Consider the following 19392-nt stretch of genomic DNA (forward strand, 5'->3'; position numbering starts at 1 on the left):
TGGGGATGTGGTTTAGTGGTAATGCTCTTGCCTATCATGCACAGGATCCTGGGTTTGATCCTTAGCACTGGGGACAGGGCGGTGCAGTGGTGTGGAGGATTGGTTGGCTGTATGAGCACAGATTAATTTCTGGTGAACCAATGTTTTCAAAGATGTCCAAGACCTTAGCCCTTTGGCCAACCTACATTTTACAATCCATGCCATCATCTTTGATGATGAGGCATTATATTGTGGTTATGCTGGCCAGGAGGGAAAAGGGTAGGATCTTGGGAAGGAATTTAATACTTTTTACAAACAGGAGCCTCTAAGTGTGTCAGGAGAGCTTACTGGATATCTGAAATGTTAGGTAAAAAAGTATAAATCATTGTAGAAATCTGATGACTGTAGTCATGATTCATGTGGCTGTGACCTGACATGTTCACTATCCTAACTGATCAGCTCTGTCTCGGTGAGAACTTCCCCTGTTCCTACCTTCAAGGTGTCTTCCCACAGAGGCTCTCTTAATTCTAAAGAGGAGTAGGACGGAAAGGTCTTCCTCATTTCCTGTCAATTTCCCCTTCAAAGGCTCTTCCTTTTTCATCCTTTCGTGCTAAAAGATAACCTATTCTGCCTCACCCTGAAGCAATGAATGGAAAGAACCATAGAAGTAAACATTACACACACTTGAGTTTTTAATAAACTTCATTTTTTTTCAGTGCATTTTTAGGTTCACAGCAAAATGGAGAGAAAGTTACAGAGAATTCTCATATACCTGCACAGCCTCCCCATCACCAGCACCCTCCACCAGAGTGGTTATATTTGTTACAACTGACAAACGTACATTGACATGTCAGTATCATCCCAAATCCATAGCTTATGTTAGCATTTGTTCTTAGTGTTATACACTTTATTGGTTTGGAAAAATGCATAATGACATGTAGACACCATCATAGTATCATACAGAGTATTTCACTGTCTTTAAAATCCTCTGATTTCCACCTTATCGTTCCCTCGCACTAATCCCTGAACACCATTGAGATTTTTACTTTCTCTATAGTTTTGCTTTTTCCAGAATGTCATGTTATTGGAATCAAACAAAACGTTTTTTTTCCTTTCCTTCTTTCCTTCCTTCCTTCCTTTCTTTGCTGAGGATTGATCCCAGGTCCTTGAACATGCTAGGGAAGTACTCTACCACTGAGCTATATCCTCATCACTTTTTATTTTTTTAGTTGTAGATGGACACAATACCTTTATTTTATTTTTATGTGGTGCTGAGGATCAAACCCTGTGTCTCACATGCACGAGGCAAGCACTCTACCATTGATCTACAACCCCAGCCCCTTTTTATTTTATTTTGAGACAAGGTCTTGCTAAGTTGCCCAGGCTGGCCTCAAACTTGCAATTAGAGGCATGTACCATGATGCTTGACTCTATACAATTTTTAAACCTCTAAACTGTATCAACAGCCTGGCTTAAATTACATGGTTATTTATATGCATGCACAAATTACAAGTATTTATTGAACCAGATCTAGAACCACAAAAGTGGTTGAAAATTTTCTTGAGGAAGGCTCATGGAGAAATCAAACTCAGGAAATCACATACTCAACTTTAAAATCCTATAACATACTACATTATATATGTGAGGTATCAAAATAGATTCAGAAAGGGAAAAGAGCAGATCACAGAAAAGATGAATTTTTAGCTGAACCTTAACATGTTTGCCAGGCACAAAAGGAAAATTCCAAACAGAAGCACATATGAAATCAGCCAGGAAAAAAAACTACTATGTACAAGGAACAATAATAACAAAAAGCTTCATAACTGATGAATAGTGCAAGGGGAGAAGAGTATTAGGAAGACAGGCAAAGACTAGACTGAAATGCTTCGAATGCCATGGTGTATACTAAAAACACCAGAGACCAGTAAAAGTTGTTAAGCAAAGGAAATACATTTTAGAAAGACAACTCTGGAAAGAATGGATTTGAAAGTATATAATCAGAGTATTATTTCTCTCAATAACTGCATGAAAATTCTGGGGGACAAGGTATATCAAAATGAAGATTTCTGGGGCCCACTCTATACTGAAGAAGAATCTCTAGACTCAAGGCCTGGGAAATCTGTAAATGTTACATGTATACCATCAGTGATTCTTATGGGCTCTAAAGTCAAGAACTTTGACTAGAATTCAAAAGACCAGTTAGGAAGCTTTTACAATTGCCCTATTAAGAAATAAAATGAGGGGCTGGGGTTGTGGCTTAGAGGTAGAGCCTAGCATGTGTGAGGCACTGGGTTCGATTCTCAGCACCACATAAAATTGTGAATAAAATAAAGATATTAAAAAAAAAGAAATGAAATGAGTTGGATCAGTACATGATACCCCTCCAGACTAGCTCATAAGGAAAAAGTGTTTTAAGTTAATTAAGCAATTATTAAACTGCTGTCCTTCCACATCTGTGGGTTATGCAAATATTAGGGAGATTATTTAAAGTATAGGGGAGGCTATGCATAGCTTATGTGTAAATAGCACAGAAATTTATATAGGGAATTTGATCATCTGAAGATTTTTGTAACCTTGGGAGTCCTGAAACGGATCCCCCACAGATAGAAAGGCAAAACTATTTTTTCCACACTGATCTCTGATGTTGGAAAAGACATTTGATACCTGAAGGATCATACTTTGAAGTGACAAAGCACTCATATGCCTAAGCTTATTAGGGAGTCAGGAATTCCCAGGAGTTAAATAAAGTATGCATCTCCAATTAACGGATTGGATAGGGAGATAATAGGTTTCACAGGAAGATAAAGACATTCTTGTTTGTTTGCTTGCTTGTTGTCTGTCCCCTCACTTGGACTGTAAGCCCCAGGACAGCAGAAATCTGCTGTCTCTGACAACATTGATGGGGCTCCTGTGCCAACGATGCTTGGCATATAGTAGGCTCGCGGGAAACTCTTGAAAATGAAAAGTGGACAGACAAAAACAGGAAGAAATGATGCAGCGTCATGGAAAAGAAAGAATAGTGGATGGAGAATTGAGAAATTCAGTCTATAAACTACTGTTCATTCAACACCTACGGAGAGCTAGAAGCTGGGGATTCCTGACCTTAAAACATTGACGATGCCAGTTTTTGGTTTTGATTCTGCTACTCAGGAGAGTGCAACCCTGACAAGTCTTCTGCCTTAAGCTTCGGCCTAATTCCTTGTTTGTCAAATGAGGCGCCGGCCAAAAGTAGGATGACAACGAAAGTCCTTTTCCAATCTCAGTTATATTCGTCTGTTTTGCCCACTTCCCTCACTTTTTCCCTTTCGAAGTGAACATAGGATTGTGCTTGCCGCCACCTAAGACCAGGTTCAAACCCACGGGGCACATGCAGAGCCATTCCCCAGGATTAGCTTCTCAAAGAGCTATAGAAATGCTAAACAGTAACAGATCTGGAGGCGGAAAACTGTGTGGCACTAATTGTTCGTTTTCCTCCTGGTCCAACACGGAGGAAGCCGGCCCCCTCCCTCTCTTTGCGACGCACAGAGCAGCTCACTAAAGTAAGGACCCTTGTCTCCCTAGGTCTGGGAAGGTGGGGCCGGTAGGCGCCCACCTTGAGAAGATGCTCCCCCCTTCAATGGGAAGGGCAGGGCCTGCAAATAATACCCGGGGGCAGGAGGAAGGCTCCCATTGGCCGGAGGGCAGGTGACGAACAGGGGCGGGGTTTGCCGGGGGCGGGGGGAGGGGGCAGAAATAGGCAGGGGGTGTGAGTAGCCGGGTGTCAGTTTCGGAATCCCAGTGCGTTTTCCTCCGCTCGGTGAGACCTGAGCCTAGCTTCCAGCTAAAAGCTTTTCTCTCGGCTAGCTGGGAGTTGCTGCCGTCTGGGCACTCCCGCCTGGCTCTGCAGCACTCCACATCTCCCCCAGCCCGAGGCCCTTAGTGCATTTCCTCTGTGGCTCTGTTCCGATAGACTTTCTGTTTGTTTCCTCCTCTTTCCTCTTTGTTGCTCTGAAAACCGGACTTACTGCAGCCCCCCACTCCGGAGGGAGTTGGACTTTTCGAGAAAGGCGGCTGCCGCACACTGCGCCGGCCGCTCCTGCGAACCCGCTAGCCGCTGCGCCCTCCCAGCCTACCCTCCCCGCCGCCTGCGTTCTTTCGCTCGAGGAGACCCGCCCAGACTTCATTGATGCACCCATTCCAGTGGTGTAACGGTGAGTCTCGGGGCGAGAAGGTGAGCGGACTCTGGGCTGGCCGCAGACGCCAAGGGGGAGCAAGGTTTAACGTTAGACGGGCTCGTCTTAGCTCTTAAGTTTTTCATGCACTGGAACGGCAAAGAAGACGACCTGGTGTCCAACTCTGCACTGCACGGCGCGGAATTTGAAACAATCCAGTTTTAATGTGAGGGCTTGAAGGGGTCTCTGAAAGTGTGGCGGGCCAGGGGCGTGGGAGCCAAGTGGTTCCCAGCCTTTGTGTGGCGATTCGGCTTTTCTACCCCCTTCCCCTGCCTTTGTGCGCTCAAACTCTGTTCTTTGTTGTGGTGGTTGGAAAATTAAATCCACGCTCGGGCTAGCTTCTCCTAGAGGGAGCTCAAGTTCCCGGTCTGAAACTTTGCAGGCTATTTTAAATATGTATACAGTGCAGCGTGCGGGACAGGGCGCCGGGGTGGCTTCTCTGTCTTTGTTGGGTTCCACTGTCAGCTAGTGGTTCTCTGCCCGTGGAAGACGGATTAGAGTCTCGCTTTACTGAATGAATAAAAGTCTTGCAGATATCTCGGCGCCCAGCTATTCCTGGGGTGCGGGGCTGGCCTAGAAAGGAGCTCTGCTTTCTGGTCTCAAGGCTAAGCTATGCGGTCTGTTCCCGAGCCTGGGTGGTGACCGCACCTCCAGACCCAATCCCCCATCAGTCGTCCCCCAACCCCGGCCTGGTTGAGACTGCTGAGTTAGTTCATCTCACCTGAGACTTTTTGGCGGTTCAGGTGATATGGATTAGGTCTGGGTCTGAATTTCTAACCGAAACTGCCTGAAACGAGTTTCCTTCGAACAAGTCACTTTTAAATACCAATACTCAATCACCCCTCCCCCAGTGGTCCTAGAATCTTGCCCGCGTTTTTCTAATGCTGGGAGTGGGGGAAGCGGGAGAGTCTGGAAGGAGGTGGGAAGCAGCTGGCCTTATTTTGAATGTGGCAGGCTGGTTAGTTAGGAGGGGGGGGGGATCCATTATTGAGAGTAGACTCCTGCCAGATCTTGGATTAATTATTTCAAGAGGCTTTTGTTTTAAGGCCGGGTTTGGGCAGCATGTGTATAAGTGTCCCCCATCCCCCTTCTTCCTCCTTTTGCTAGTCGGATCTGATTTCCTGAAAATGAACCAAGCGGTGTGTGATAGGCGGGTAATGTGGGAGAGGGGGCGGAGGATGGGGGTTGAGGAAGGACGGTGCATCCCAGCATCTGGGAAAGATTCCCGTTGGCTGGGAATGAGAAGCAGTTCCCAGATCCCCTGGTCTTTCTTGGCCAGCCCTTCTCTGACGTCATTCTTGCTCTCAGCCTGACAGCTGAGATGAGACATTCTGATGTCAGGGCTTTCATAGGTTGGCGGAAACAATGGAACAGAGACTTAGAACTAAGGGACTGTGAGTAACACTGGTCTTTCTTCTGGACTGCTCCCTTTCAAATGAGATTTTAAACCAGGGAAGGTCCTGCTTAATCTTTCACATTTTTTCCCCTGTGGTGCTGAGTATTGAACCTTAGACTGATGTTCATGCTAAAGCACAGTTCTACCCCTGAACTGCACCCCAGTCCTTATGTTTCACTTCTTATAGTGACTGACTGATATTGTTCCTTTGACTCCAGTGAGGAAGCAACGCCTTTCCCATCCCTTTGGAAAACAGCTGGAACCCCTATTACCTGGGGCTGGCATTCTCTGTTCTTGCAAGTTTTAGATCCATATACTTTCCCCCCATTTTTCTTTGATAGTACAGTACAAGTAGAGCAGCCCTAATCAGAAAATCCAAAATCTGAGAAGCTGCAAAGTCTGAAACTTTTTGAGCACTGACATGCCATAAGTGAAAATTCCACACCAAGAAACTGCTTCATGCACAAAATTATTTAAAATATTTTGTAACATTAGCTTCAGGTGATAGGTATAAAGTGTATATGAAATGTAAGTGAATTTCATCTTTAGACTCGGGTCCCATCTCCAAGATATCTCATTATATATATGCAAATATTCAAAAATCTAAAGAAAAAAATCCAAAGTCTGAAACACTTCTGGTCTCAAGCATTTCAAATAAGGACTATTCAAGTTGTAATACAAACAAATGAACCATCTCCACTTACCTCTTTATTTATCCCATAAAGTCCCAAGTGCATTGACCTAGTCCTGGAGCCCCAAGGAAAGCCTTATGAGACAGGAAAAGATGGAACAGAGATACTGATCAGAAGACTGCTGGGGTCACAGTGCCTTCAGGGCACATGTGTATATCCTCTGCAATGGTCACTGCCACAGCTCTGCAAGTCCCCAGAACAGGAAACAAAATTAGGTTCTTTGGGACCCAAAAGATACCAGACTTCAGCTCATGAAAGGTACACAGAACCAACGCAAATGGGGGGAGGGTGGGTTAAGACCACTTATTAGCATCAGCTATTGCTGAGCAAATGGTACAGGTTGTGAGCACTGCACTCAGGAAGCAAAGGGTCATTGAAATAGCACAAAGACTGCCTCTCCTGCCTTAGTTGGGGAGACCTCTAGGGCAGAACACCTCATTAGCATTGAAGATACAGTTTTTTGGAAGGGAAGTCCTGAGGCCCTTTGCCAGTGTGGATTGAAGGTTGGCTCTCTCAGGCCAATCTAGGATGATCGCCTCATAGAAAATTGATCTTCTTTAGCCCATGGAGAGCAAATGTTTGAGTGAGAAGGGGTGGTGAAAGCATCTCAGTTTCTAATCTCCCCTGGAGTCTAGAAGCAAGGGGCTTTCTATTGAACGCAGCAAAGTTTAGTAGCTCATTGTTTTTTAAATTTCCCCTTAATTAAAAAGTCCTTCAGAACAAGAACTTCTTTTGCTTTCTGTTTTCAAACAATGTTTAGGTCAGGGCATAAAGCATGCCTTTAACAATACTTGTTGGTTGACTGGTGATTTATTAGCTGAGGGCACTTTCTGGGCAGTTTTCCCAAACATCAATCTTCTTACTTTCAAGTAGGAGCTTTTGCCAAGGGAACCAGGTTGGATTGAGAAAGCAGGGAGTTATTTATCTATAAACTAGTTACCAAGACAAGCCAAACACTAGGCTAGGCACTGGAGAATATATGAGAATTTAGGTTGGTATTCTCAGACTTGAAGTGTTTGGTCGTGTTAGGACTGTACCCACTTGGTGGCGCTTAGTCTTTGTTCTCAGTCTTAGACACACTTCTATTGTGGAACCTAACTTTATATAATAAAAAAATCTTTGTGTGTCTCTGCTTTCCTATAGAGTAAGATCATATAATGATTCTTCTATGCTTCTTTGCCCTTACTGTCTATCATAGTGCTTATATAATCATGTTTAAGTCAGATTAAGTTGATTCTAGGAACAAGTGAGCATCATAAGACACTGAATGAGCAAGGACCAGAATAAGTGATACAGGTTGTGAACACTGTAGGATTCAGGATGAGAGAGCTCTTTGGAGTTACAAAGACCAGGGCTGGTAGACTTTAGAAAGGAGGACAGAGTTCTAGGCAGGGAAGACTGCATGAATGAAGGTATGGAGTTAGATGAGGACAAGATTGGGCAAGAAAAATGTTAAGAGAGTGGTCCTAACAATGAGGAAGCATTGAAAATGTGTGGGAAATTGCAAAGGGACTGGGGACATGTTTAAGAGGACTTGAAATCAGACATGCATTTGGAAAGTACATGATAAAAGGAGTGGGAGGATGTGTTGGACACGTGGGGAAAATTTGAGAAGATGAATCTGGAAACAGCAATGACAGCAATTAAGAGACAGCAGTGAGTAATGGGTATTTGGAATAGGGATGTGCAATAGGAAGCAACATGGTCTAAAAGAGATTTGGTTGAAGATGATGAAGAGGAATGAGATATACCATGTCAGAGCTGACTTCCAGTTTTTGGAGTCATCCTTCTGCTGAGTTATGGTAGCACTGTTTATTTACCTAATTTTGCAGCATACTAACAATTCCTGACTCCTAACTAAAGCCTCTATGCCTAGAACCCAAGGGCATAGAGGCTTTGGGAGATAGGGCTCCTTAGCTGTTTAACTATAGGCAGATCACTTCATAATTATTTTTTTTCCCCTGCTGGTGGAGAAAGTGACATTTTGCTGTGGTATTACAAAGATGAAATGGAAGCCAGACATAGTAGTGTACCTCTGTAGTCCCAGCTACCTGCAAACTGAGGCAGGAGTATCACTTGAGTCTAGGAGTTTCAGGCCAACTTGGGCAACATAGCAATACCTCAACTGTTTAAAAGAAAAAATTTAAATTGGTAGCATGAGAATGCAGTTGGGACTTGGGACACAGCAGGTATATTCTTGTTAATAAGAATTCTTCCCTTTCCCTTTCCTACTGCCATTCTAAGCCATCAGCTTTCTATCAGTTCTCTTTCCAGCTCTAAGTTGGCTCCCACCCATCTAGGTGGCCCAGGAGACATGACAGAAAGAAAAACTTTTCTTTTCCAGCTGAACTTCTCTTTGTACCTTTGCCCAGAGCCTGCTCACGTACCCATGTCAACATGTCAACACCAAATACTGGCAAGAGGGAAATGACTGCCACAGTTGGAAGGCCAATCAGGACATATCCCTGAGCCATGAGAAAAGGGAAGCAGAGTGACTAGCTGGTGCTTCTCAAACAAACTGTTCAGAGGAGTCACCTGAATCTCTTGTTAAAATATCGATTCTAATTCTTTTAGTCTGGGGGGGGGTCCAAGATTCTACATGTCTAACAAGCTTCCAGGGTTTGCCATCTCCATAGTAGAACCTTACCATGAGACTGAGTACAAAGGAGGGAGGTGACCAGACCAGTAAGGGAAGCTGCAACTCCCCACCCCCAACCCTCGTCTCCACTTTCTGGAACACTGGCCTGGACTTGGAGTGAACAATTTCTATTCTAGTCCTGGCACAGCTTGTCTACTGGAGCAGGTGGTTTAATAATGACAAATGACCTTTGCAATTGCACTTTGCAATTTATGAAGTCTATTTCTTATACTGTCGTTTTCAGTCCTCTCTATATTTTGCTGGTTTTCAGATGACAATGTGAAGCTTAGAGAGGCAACTTCTTAAAGGTCATGCAGCTAGCTGGGAAGAGGCAGGTTGAAACCCAGATAATCCTGGCCCTTCACTCTGTGAACTTCTACCCCATGGAACTGGGTTTTCCGTTTTCTCCCTATTGCCTGAATCCTTGATCCCTTTAGGTACTTTCTATGGCAATCCATTTCACAGATTGGTTAAATAATTTACCCCAAATCATGAAAATCTAGTACTGGTTAAAGCTGGAATATTAGCTCAAGCCACTGAATCAGAGGTTTAGGAACCTGAGCTTGCAATTATGCTCTCCATTCCTGCTGACCCAGTGTGCCATCACCCTCAGGGGTAAATTTCCAAGTCTAATATTATTTTTCTTCTTCCTTTGCAGGGTGTTTTTGTGGCCTGGGACTGGTTAGCACCAACAAGTCCTGCTCAATGCCACCCATCAGTTTCCAAGACCTTCCTCTCAACATATATATGGTCATCTTTGGCACTGGCATCTTTGTCTTCATGCTCAGCCTCATCTTCTGCTGCTATTTTATCAGGTGGGTGGGTAGCTGGCTTACCTAGGGAAGAAGTCAAGGAGGAGAAGGCCAGGTTAGAGTCACTCTAAGGCTGGAACCACTGCTGGGAGGACATGGCTAAGCCTGCTCCTCTCTGGGGCCTTGAGGCCTACTATTTCTATTTACATCAGCCAATCAAGCTGTCCCAGAACATATAAGGTCACCAAGGGTTGGACCGTATCCCATCTCTGGGCCAGTTATTGGAAACTTGCCTAGAATTACTGTCTGGCTGTGTGGTATAGTTGGTGGTCCCTAAGTATCCTTCTCTTCTCCCCACTCATGCCCTCTGGGATGCCAGGACATCCATTACACCAGAGGCATGTTTCTCTGCCCTCCTGGGAAATTCTGTTGTCAACTCCTCATGTTTATATTAGCAAGCTGATGTCTGGAGAGCTGTGTTGATTGTACCTTGGAAGCTTTTATTTTGGAGAGTGGGGGGGGGGGTGGTGGGATGAGAAATGTTACTTATTCATAATTACTTAGGGATTCAGGGAGAGACTTGAGGTTGGCAGGGGTAACCAAGCTCCAGGAATTATTTCTTTTCACGCTGTTGAAGGACATGGGAACTGGTGGCTATTTTCTTAAAAAAAAAAAAAAAAAAGCGGGGGGGGGGGGTGCACTTTGATATTCAGCGTGGAATTCAGGGTAGTAGTGTTTCTGACGATATAGGACTGTCCTGTATGTTGGAGAGCGTTGGACATCCCCAGCCAATAGAAAATGTGACAACTGACTCCCTCCCCTACCACACATATTACCAAATGCCTATGTACATGTCAGCTGGGGTCTAGGCCAGTGTCTGATTAAATCATTTCAGGAGATTAAGGAAAAGGCCCTTGTTCCCCACTGAGATGCCCTGCTGGGCGGGTCCTTCAGTTTTAAGGTTGCTAGAGGGGAGTGGCAGACACTTGTCCATATGCCTCAAGGAAGGGGACTGATGTCCCCTCAGGCATTTCTCCAAAGTCCTTTTCAAAACGGGTCCCTAGGATTAGAATTTTCTGCTTAAGTTCATGCAAAGAAAATAATGGTTTACCTTCCCTCTTGTACAATTGAGTGTTAAATTTCCATTTCATCATTAAGTGGGGGTAAGAATAGACTTCTAGTATCTCTTCTTCCCTCCCCTTCTTCTTTTTCCTAAACCCTCAGTTTTCTCCCTCAAACTTGTCTGATTACCAACCTATTCCTACAAACCTCTGTTTCAAGCCACTCACTCAGTTTCCTCCAAAGCCAAAGGTGAATACATATTAAATGCTAAAGACTTATTTAGGATGAGATTGGAAGGAGTTCATAAAACCAACTCTGTTTGAACCCTTCCTGCATGCACAAACACACGTACATACGTGCCAAACAGCAGAGATGATCCAGAGATGATCCCTCCAGTCAGGAAGTGGGTGACGAGGGAGTGGGTTCATTTGCTAACTCTGCCACTAATAGGTATAACCTTAGGTTTTCAGCTACTGTTTACCAAGAGCTTTCCTTTGTTTCAGGCATTGTGGTCAGCATTTTGTAAACCATTTAGTTCACCAGCTTCTCTGAACAGTCCTCTGGTTTAGTTATTAGCTCATGTATAAATGAAGACATTCATGCTCAGTTAAGGACTTGCCCAAGGTCACACATCAAGGGAGATGCCACCAGTGGGCTAGTGTGGTAACGATTAGCTAGTCTTTTAGATTCCTTCCATAGGTGTGCTCTATATGAGTCTAATTCCTGGCATGGGAAGTGGAGGAACTTCTGCACCTTTATTTGTATCCCCTTACAGCTGGGCATTGGAGTCCTGCAGAAGCACAGGCTAGGAAACCATGTGTCACTGATTTGTTTCTCTTTGGCTGGAGTAAAAGAACAGAGCAGTAACCACATGATACTAAAAGCCATCCTCACTGTGGTGCTGCTTGGGGCCACCTGTCCCTTCTGCGGTAATCTGCTCTTTTATCACCCTGCCCCCCATCCTGCAGCCTGCCCAAAGCCAGTTGATCCTGGAGTTTCATGGTTCCAGAGGCTCACTGGTTTGTGGTATGTGTACCTATATATAGAAAGACACACAAGCGTAGAAACCACTTCCTCTCCCTGCTTCTCAGTTTCCTCCTCTGCCAAAATAGGCCCATGAACGCTGCTTCTGACCTGGTGAGCTCATCAGCCAAAGCCAGCCTCTGCTTCCCTGCTGCCCAGTGCTCCTTCTCCCCCTCAGAGGAGCTGACCTCAGCCCTGCACAGGATGGAGGGGCCAGTGAAGTACAAATGGGCAGGAAAGAAACAATTATTTTCAGGACCTGGCTTCATTGTTTCTTCTAAAAGGGAAAAGAGGAAAGGGAGAGCCTGCTGGCAGTAGCTAGGGATGGTCTCATTGAATTCTGAGTATTTTTAGTTGCTTTGCTCAGCCAACAGCTGAGAGGGCCACCTGTCCATCCCCAACTGGGATGGCCCGAGATCTTTGCTTTTTCCTCTCTTTTCCTTGAAACCTTTTGGAGCCTCAATTTTATCATAATCTAGTCTTTCCTGAGCTGAAATCTTTATGCAAGATAAAGGTAGCCCTTCTCCATACTGAGGGTTCTGAAGGATCCCTGAATACGGCCATCACAGGGAACCAGCAGGATGAGACAGGTGAGGGTTGGGGAGGATACCTTAGGCACCAAGGTACAGCAAGCAGAGAGGCACCACAGATAGTCCACAAGTTCAGCCATGTTGCAGGTGAGGTATTTGAGCTTCAAAAGAGGCATGGCATCCCTCTTTCTCCCAGAAAGTTAAAAACACAGGCTTGGAATTAAGGATGTAGTTCAGCAGTGGAGTGCTCATCTAGCACATTTGAGGCTCCTGGTTTGATCCCTAGCACTGCAAAACGAAACAAAAACACCACACAGGCTCTTCATCACTTCCTTATGTACTACGCACATAACTGGTAATGAAGCAGCAGTGTCTTTTTCCCTCAGACAGTGGCTGTAAGTTCCCTGATAACACATCCACCTTTCCTCAGCTTAACTCACTGTCAGTCAGGTAACAGGTTAGCTCACTTAAGCTTTGGATGCATCTTCTCTGCCCCTTTGATTTGGAGTTGGAAAGGAGACACATGCATTATGTATGAATATATTTTCTGGACCATAATGGAAAGAAGGGGAAAGAGACAGTGGTTGTGCTTCCCCAGCCCCAAGCCCCTGGCAGGAGTCCACTTGGACTGAACTTCTCCAGAAGCTCCAGGAACATATGACCTTGCTGGGTCATCTGACTTCTTGTCAGGAAGAATGGAGGAGGCTGGCAGCCCCACCTCATCTAACATACACTGTGCCTAAGCCATAGCTCTGCCTGTACCACCCTGACATCAGTTTCAGCCTCTCTAAAGCCTGTGGGGCATCTTCTCACCTGCTGTGACTGAACCTCTCCATGATTCAAGGTTCTCTTTTTCTAGCTTGGGTCAGCAATCCTTTTTCTGTACAGAGTCAGATAGTAAATATTTCAGGCTTTGTGGGCCATGGGGTTTCTATCACAACCACCCAGCTCTTCTGTTTACATGCCAAAGAAGTGCTGGTACCATTTAATTGGGCACTGAAATTTGAATTTCATGTTTTCTTGAGGCACTGAGGATGGAATCCAGAGCCTTACATATGCTAGGGAAGTGCTCTACCACTGAGCCACATCCCCAGCCCTGAAATTCATGTATTTTTTATGTCACAAGATATGATTCTTTTTTTGTTACTAGTTTGTTTTTATGAGATATTCTTCTATTTTCTTTTTTGTGGAACTGGGGTCAAACCTAGGGTCTTGCACATGCTAGGCACTACCACTGAGCTACAACCCCCAGCCCTCTTTACTTCTATTTTCAAGCATTGAAGAATAAAACCTATTCTTAGTTTCTGAGTTCTGTAAAAACTGTGAATGAGGTGAATTTGCCCCTTAGATTGTCCCTACTATAATTTGGTGAGTTTCTGATGCTTCCTTCCAGTAACCCAGGTCAGGGTTAGAAATAATCAGTGAGGGCTGGGAGCGTAGCCCAGTGGTAAAGCTTGTGTGCTTAGCATATGGCAAAAAATAAAAAAAAGAGAGAAAGAAAGGGAAGGAAGGAAAGAAAGAAGGAGGGAGGGAGGGAGAAAGGAAAGAAGGAAGGAAAAGAGAGTGCCCCATCAGGTTCTATCTTATTGCCTAGGCATAGGAGGCCATCTAAAGGTACCTGCTGTCAGAGTAAAAGTTTCCCCCATTAAAGCAGCACAAAATTCGTGCATAATTATGGTCCCAGCCATTTGCATAGTAAGCCATTCAGAGAGTCTTAGACCTTATGAGATGTGAAGGTGTGTCCCAAGATCAGATCTCACTCTCAGGACTATGATGTATCCAACCTAATTGGGGGGAACAGGTGATATTCTGTGGTAAAAAGAATGGGCTCTGTAATCATTTGGACTTTGATTCAAATCCAGATCCAGCTGCCAACTAGATCCGTGAAATTTGGGCAAATTACTTAGCTTCTTAGGGTTTCATTTTTATCACACATAAAAAGGAAATTTTCTCCCTCTTAGAGTTATTTGGATTCAGTGAGAACAAATTCGGCTAGGTCAGTGTCCAAGCAACATGTGGCACATACCCGATTAACTATTATGCCATTGCTATTAGTAACAACATGCCATGTTTTGGCTACTGCGAGGTAGGCTCTTTGCAGGCCACCAGCTTAAAATGAAGAGGTGAAAACAAAGAAGGCATCGTCTGGATTGTTCTTTTGGCACTGAAGGGAAGAGTGTGCTTTGGTTCCAGAATACTTGTGTTTTCCAAGTGGAAAATTCCTCTGGGTCAAATGAGACTTCTTATCCTGCTACCCTGGCTTTGTAGAAGGATCCCTTTTAAGAATATCTAACTTCTTCTCTACAGTTGGTAAGCACATTGTTGATCTGTATAGTTTGGACACCTGAAGGAATTTACCTGCTGGCAAAGGGCAGGGACAGTCACTGGGCTATCTGGGATGTTCTGCCAGAGAGTCTCCCAGACTGTGTATGGGATCTGGCATTGAATCAATAAGAGGCTTACTCTTTAGTCAACTCTGGGTGACCTGGATGGATCAGAACCTTATTCCATGGCATCTAGGAGACAAGCATCCCTCCTTACTCCCAGAAGAATGCCCAAGCATCCAGCCAGCCTGTCCTGCTTTGATTGCTTTTTTAATGCAAAAACATAATAATCCTCTCTCTTACCCTTTTCTTTTCCTCCAGCAAACTCCGGAACCAGGCACAGAGTGAACGATATGGCTATAAGGAGGTAAATGCCAACTCTTTCCCTGACAGTTCCTCCTCTACCACTTATTATGCAAGAAGGACGCAGAAGGGCAAGCCCAAGCTCCTATAGTCTGGATCCCCTTGACCTCATCTCTGGGCCTTCCCAAGACTGGCTCCTTTCACTGTCTTCAAGTCAGGCTTGCCCCAAACAATACAGAGCCCTCCTCCTTCATGGGAACAAAGGAAACGCTCCATGAAAGACCAGTACTCCCTTCACTGGTCCATCCTCCAGGCCCTAGTGTTGGTTCCTTCAGACATCTTTCCTCCTCTTTTTCCAGGTGGTGCTTAAAGGTGATGCCAAAAAGTTGCAGCTCTATGGGGTAAGTGTCCCGGGTTGGCATGCAAGAGATCCCCAGCAGGTAAGGTAAATAGCACCTTTCTTCAGCTCTCAGCCAGGACCTTTTCAAGATTATTTTTAGTTCCTGTTTTTGTATTTGCTTTAGCCAAATAAAAGGGACTCATCCCAGCAGTAATCAATATGTGGAATTCATTATGGGTAGAAACAGCTCATGCAGGGGGAAAAAAGTGTTGGGGGGGTGTTTCACACAAGGATCTGGGTTAGTAGTGACACCATGGCCCAGGAATCCAACAGTACATAATCTTCAAGGGAAGGCTGATCACAGTGCTACATACCATAGGAAAATTTCCACCAACTTTCCCACATTCTGCTCCCATGTCCTGGTTTTTCACTAAAGAAAATAAAGTTCTTTTACCAGTGTATAGATCCTGACCTAAAGGTCTGATCTGACTTGTGAATGCATCCCAATGGCTCCTTCCTGTTTCTCCTCCATTTCCCAGATTCCCACATACACGCTGATTCCCTGGGTTCTCTCAACTCTGACCCTTAATTGACCATTTCCCAATCCTTTCCCACCTAGACCTTTGAGGTCACCTAATCCATTTCCCAAGGCTTTCCTCTGTAACCACAGACACTCCTAATCAGAGAGCATTTGTGGTTGTCTGGGAATGTGGAGGATGCCAGCATCACCAAACACAAGACTGCCCAGACATGGCCTCATTGCATTTTTATTTTTGATATCTGCTGTGACACCCAGGCAAGTTTAAGTGGTTTCTAGGTCGTCTTTAAAAGAATAATTCAACTGAAATCATGGAGGCTGATATGTAAGAACTCATGTCTAAATTAAAAGAATGTAACTGACCACACTCACCACATCCCTTTCATTACATTTTGGATAAATGCCTCCTTGTTCCATGTATTAGACTAGAACGGATTTGACACTGTTCTCCTAGAACAGCACTGTCCAGTGGAAATTTATGTGATAACAGAAGTGTTCTGTAACTGTCCTGTCCAGTAGGACCTGTAGCACCTGAGCATTTGAAATCGGGCTGCCTACTGGTAGAGCAGGAGGGAGGCCACCAATTCCGTTTCAAAGCAGCTTTGTGCCAGCCAAGTAGACCCCATGAGCAAAGCTCACTCTCCTGAGTTGGAAAAATCTATAAACAAGAAGTTAACATGGAAATTAAAAGGTGGCAGACATGTCCAAGGAATACTGCAAGGATTTGATCTCTTTATAAATCAAGTGATAGATGAATGTGTGGAAAGGGCAACAGGGGCAGCAGAACAACATTGGAATCATGGTAACATGAGTTATAGTATAGGAAATAGTATCATACTTAGAAACCTTGGCATGAGTATAAATGATGGCTGTTCAGCAGAGAAATCCATGTCCCATCTCCAAAAGGCCTGTTTTAGTACAATGACATAAAACTTGGGAAAATTGGGTTTTATGTATTTATTTTCTTTTCTCTTTTTGTTTGATTGTTTTGTGGTTCTGGGATCAAACTCAGGGTCCTGCACATGCTAACCATGCACTCTTACCACTAATCTGTGCCTTCAGCCCACATCATTTATATTAAACTCTGGGTTAAATAAACCTTTGTAATAATCAAGAAAGAAAAAAAATGTGGCTACTGCAACTGATAAACTAAATTTATTTAACTTTGTCTTTATCTTAGTTCATTTAAATTTAAGCTGCCACATGGGGTTAATGACTACCAATTCTGTCAGAGTTTTATAAAATAGGGCTAGTTTCTCTGGTTGACAGAGGAGACTGGGTTAGAACTGAGTTTTCTTGGCTGTGGACGAGAAGAGGACATCCAGGATGGGTGAGTGAGGTGCTTCTCCAGTCTCCTCTCATATGCCCCCTTTCTCTCTGCAGCAGACCTGTGCAGTCTGTCTGGAAGACTTCAAGGGAAAGGACGAGTTGGGTGTGCTCCCATGTCAACATGCCTTTCACCGCAAGTATGTGGGGGTGTGGCCAGGGTTGCCTTGTGAAGAAGAAATAATCAGGGAGCATTTTCTAGAACCTTTCAGTCCTTGCTACCTCCCATCTCCCGCTTGCCAGTGATGCCCTAGATTCTGTCTTGTCTGGACACCAGGCAAGCCAGAGCTATTAGGTTGGGGCAGGCATAGGGATGTTGTTCTTCAAGAAGCAGTGGGACTGAGAAGCAGCTGGAACAGTCTGAGGAATATTCTTAGAAACAACAATTCTGTTGTTCACAGGTGCCTAGTGAAATGGCTGGAAGTGCGCTGTGTCTGCCCCATGTGCAACAAGCCCATCACTGGCCCCACAGAGGCCACTCAGAGCATCGGGATCCTATTAGATGAACTGGTGTGAGGGCTGCCTCTACACCAAGACCTGGAGAAGACTTCTTGCCACGTGGGCACCTGGTCCCTCTTGCACAGCTACTATGAACAAATTTTGGATGATGATAGTCATGCTCACCCAAGAGGGAGGATGACACAGGGCTGGTCTTCCACCAGCAGGGTGAGACCGGTGCCAGCCTCGCCCTACCTTTCTGCCTCCCGAAGCCTCCTTCCCTATTACTCAGTACTGATGAACTCAACCAGCCAGACCTCTATATCCGGGCTCTGGACTATCTTATTCATGCTCTGGGAAGAAATCCATCTTTATCTGGCTATGAACATGGAGCACCCTATTTCAAGGTTGTCCATGGAAGGCAAGCTTCCCTGACCTAGAAGCAATGAGCTGACTCTGTCACACCTCTAACATCTCATCCCAACTCCTTACAGGAGGTTAGAAGGGAAGGAAGGAGAGATCAAGGAACCAAGCACTTCCACTGGAGGTGAGGGAGGCTCTGCAGGAAATAGGGAAGAGCAGGACCTATAAAAGGAAAAAGTCAATGTTTACATGGAACCTATTGAAATAAAGGCTGGCTGTCTTGCTGGCTATCTACAGGGTGATGGGGGGCTGATCCCTTCCCCTGCTAGGATCTGAGGTGCTATCTATCCACTCTCTCCCTCTTCCTCAATCTCAGAGCTTCCTATTCCATGTTGGGGTGAGAGCCCCTCTAGAGGAAGGGTTTGTCCTACACACAGCCTGATTCCCAGGGGCTTTTTCTAAAGGAGCAAAAGGGGTCTGGAGATAGGTGTCTGGAGGTTACAGCAGCAAGATACCTGCTTCCGCTTTGTAAATAATATTTTTATACTTCATCCTCACCATCTCAGGCTTTACATGTGGGATCCCCAGAATTCTGGGTTGGGAAAGGCTTCTGTCCCTCCCCAGAGTGGGCTTGGGTGGGAAAAAGTTATGTATTTAAAGAAAATTAAATTTAATAACAAGTTTCTCTAATTGACTTTTGCCTGTGGTTATAGCCTGGACTGTTGGCTTCTGTATTGATAGAGGGAACAAAGCTCCCTCACTGCCTCTTCCTATTTCCCCCTACCAAAATCGGACGCATGCCTACTCACTGGAACATCCTTGCCTTCTATATGTCATCTAGAAGTGTTGTGTGCTGTGTGCACTCGGATCTTGCTCCCATGCCCTCCACCTTTCCCAAGAGGGTGCTGAATCAACAGAGGGCGTGCCAAGTGAGAATGTCAGGAACAATTTCCTGGCAGTCTTAAGCATGCAGCAGCTGGGCCCTGGCTGCCCTCTGCTCAGTGAAAAGGGGTGATGCCAGTGGCTATCCAGGGGAAAATCCCTGGGTGCTGCGCACAGGCTGAATATTTGCTAAGAAAAATATGGTGTGCTGGTGAGTCATCTGTGCAAGAGATGCCCATACAGAAAGTGACAGGCCCCAAGGGCACCTTTGTGCTTGTGTGATATAGGATACGGGCACATTTTGCATTTATGTTGGACAGTCCCAAGGGGCAGCTGGGGCACCTGGCAGTCCTAGTGAAGTCATCACCACCTCTCTTGGTGGGGTCATCTGCCCTTTAAGCATGCACTTGTTCTTGCCCCCGCTTCCTCCTCACACTCAGGGGTGACCCTGCTCCTTCTCAAAACTTTACCCGGCTGCTTTCTGCCACCATCCTCATGGGGCCTTTTCTTTCTTCACAGGGATATTGATTCCTTAAGCACTTTCAGCTTGCTTTAGTGTAGGGAATAAAATGCATTGCTGAAGCAAAACCTTCCC

General features: G+C 45.0%; 1 protein-coding gene across 3 annotated transcripts; it reads left to right on the forward strand.

Annotated features, from left to right (window-relative positions):
* Nucleotides 1–3724: 3724 nt before the first annotated feature.
* Nucleotides 3725–18609, forward strand: RNF122 (ring finger protein 122). Of its 3 annotated transcripts, none has more exons than XM_079141057.1 (6): nucleotides 3725–4189; nucleotides 9575–9731; nucleotides 14929–14974; nucleotides 15270–15311; nucleotides 17172–17254; nucleotides 17516–18609. In XM_079141057.1, the coding sequence occupies exons 2-6, from the start codon at nucleotides 9622–9624 to the stop codon at nucleotides 17628–17630; spliced, it is 396 nt and encodes a 131-aa protein (XP_078997183.1). In that variant the 5' UTR covers nucleotides 3725–4189; nucleotides 9575–9621; the 3' UTR covers nucleotides 17631–18609. The 3 variants fall into 3 exon arrangements, with proteins under 3 accessions (XP_078997183.1, XP_078997182.1, XP_078997184.1); XM_079141056.1 differs by having other exon boundaries at nucleotides 3725–4169; XM_079141058.1 differs by lacking the exon at nucleotides 3725–4189 and adding an exon at nucleotides 4203–9247.
* Nucleotides 18610–19392: the final 783 nt, after the last annotated feature.

Source organism: Sciurus vulgaris, assembly GCF_902686455.1.
Source record: "Sciurus vulgaris genome assembly, chromosome: 5".
In the NCBI taxonomy this organism is placed as follows: domain Eukaryota; kingdom Metazoa; phylum Chordata; class Mammalia; order Rodentia; family Sciuridae; genus Sciurus; species Sciurus vulgaris.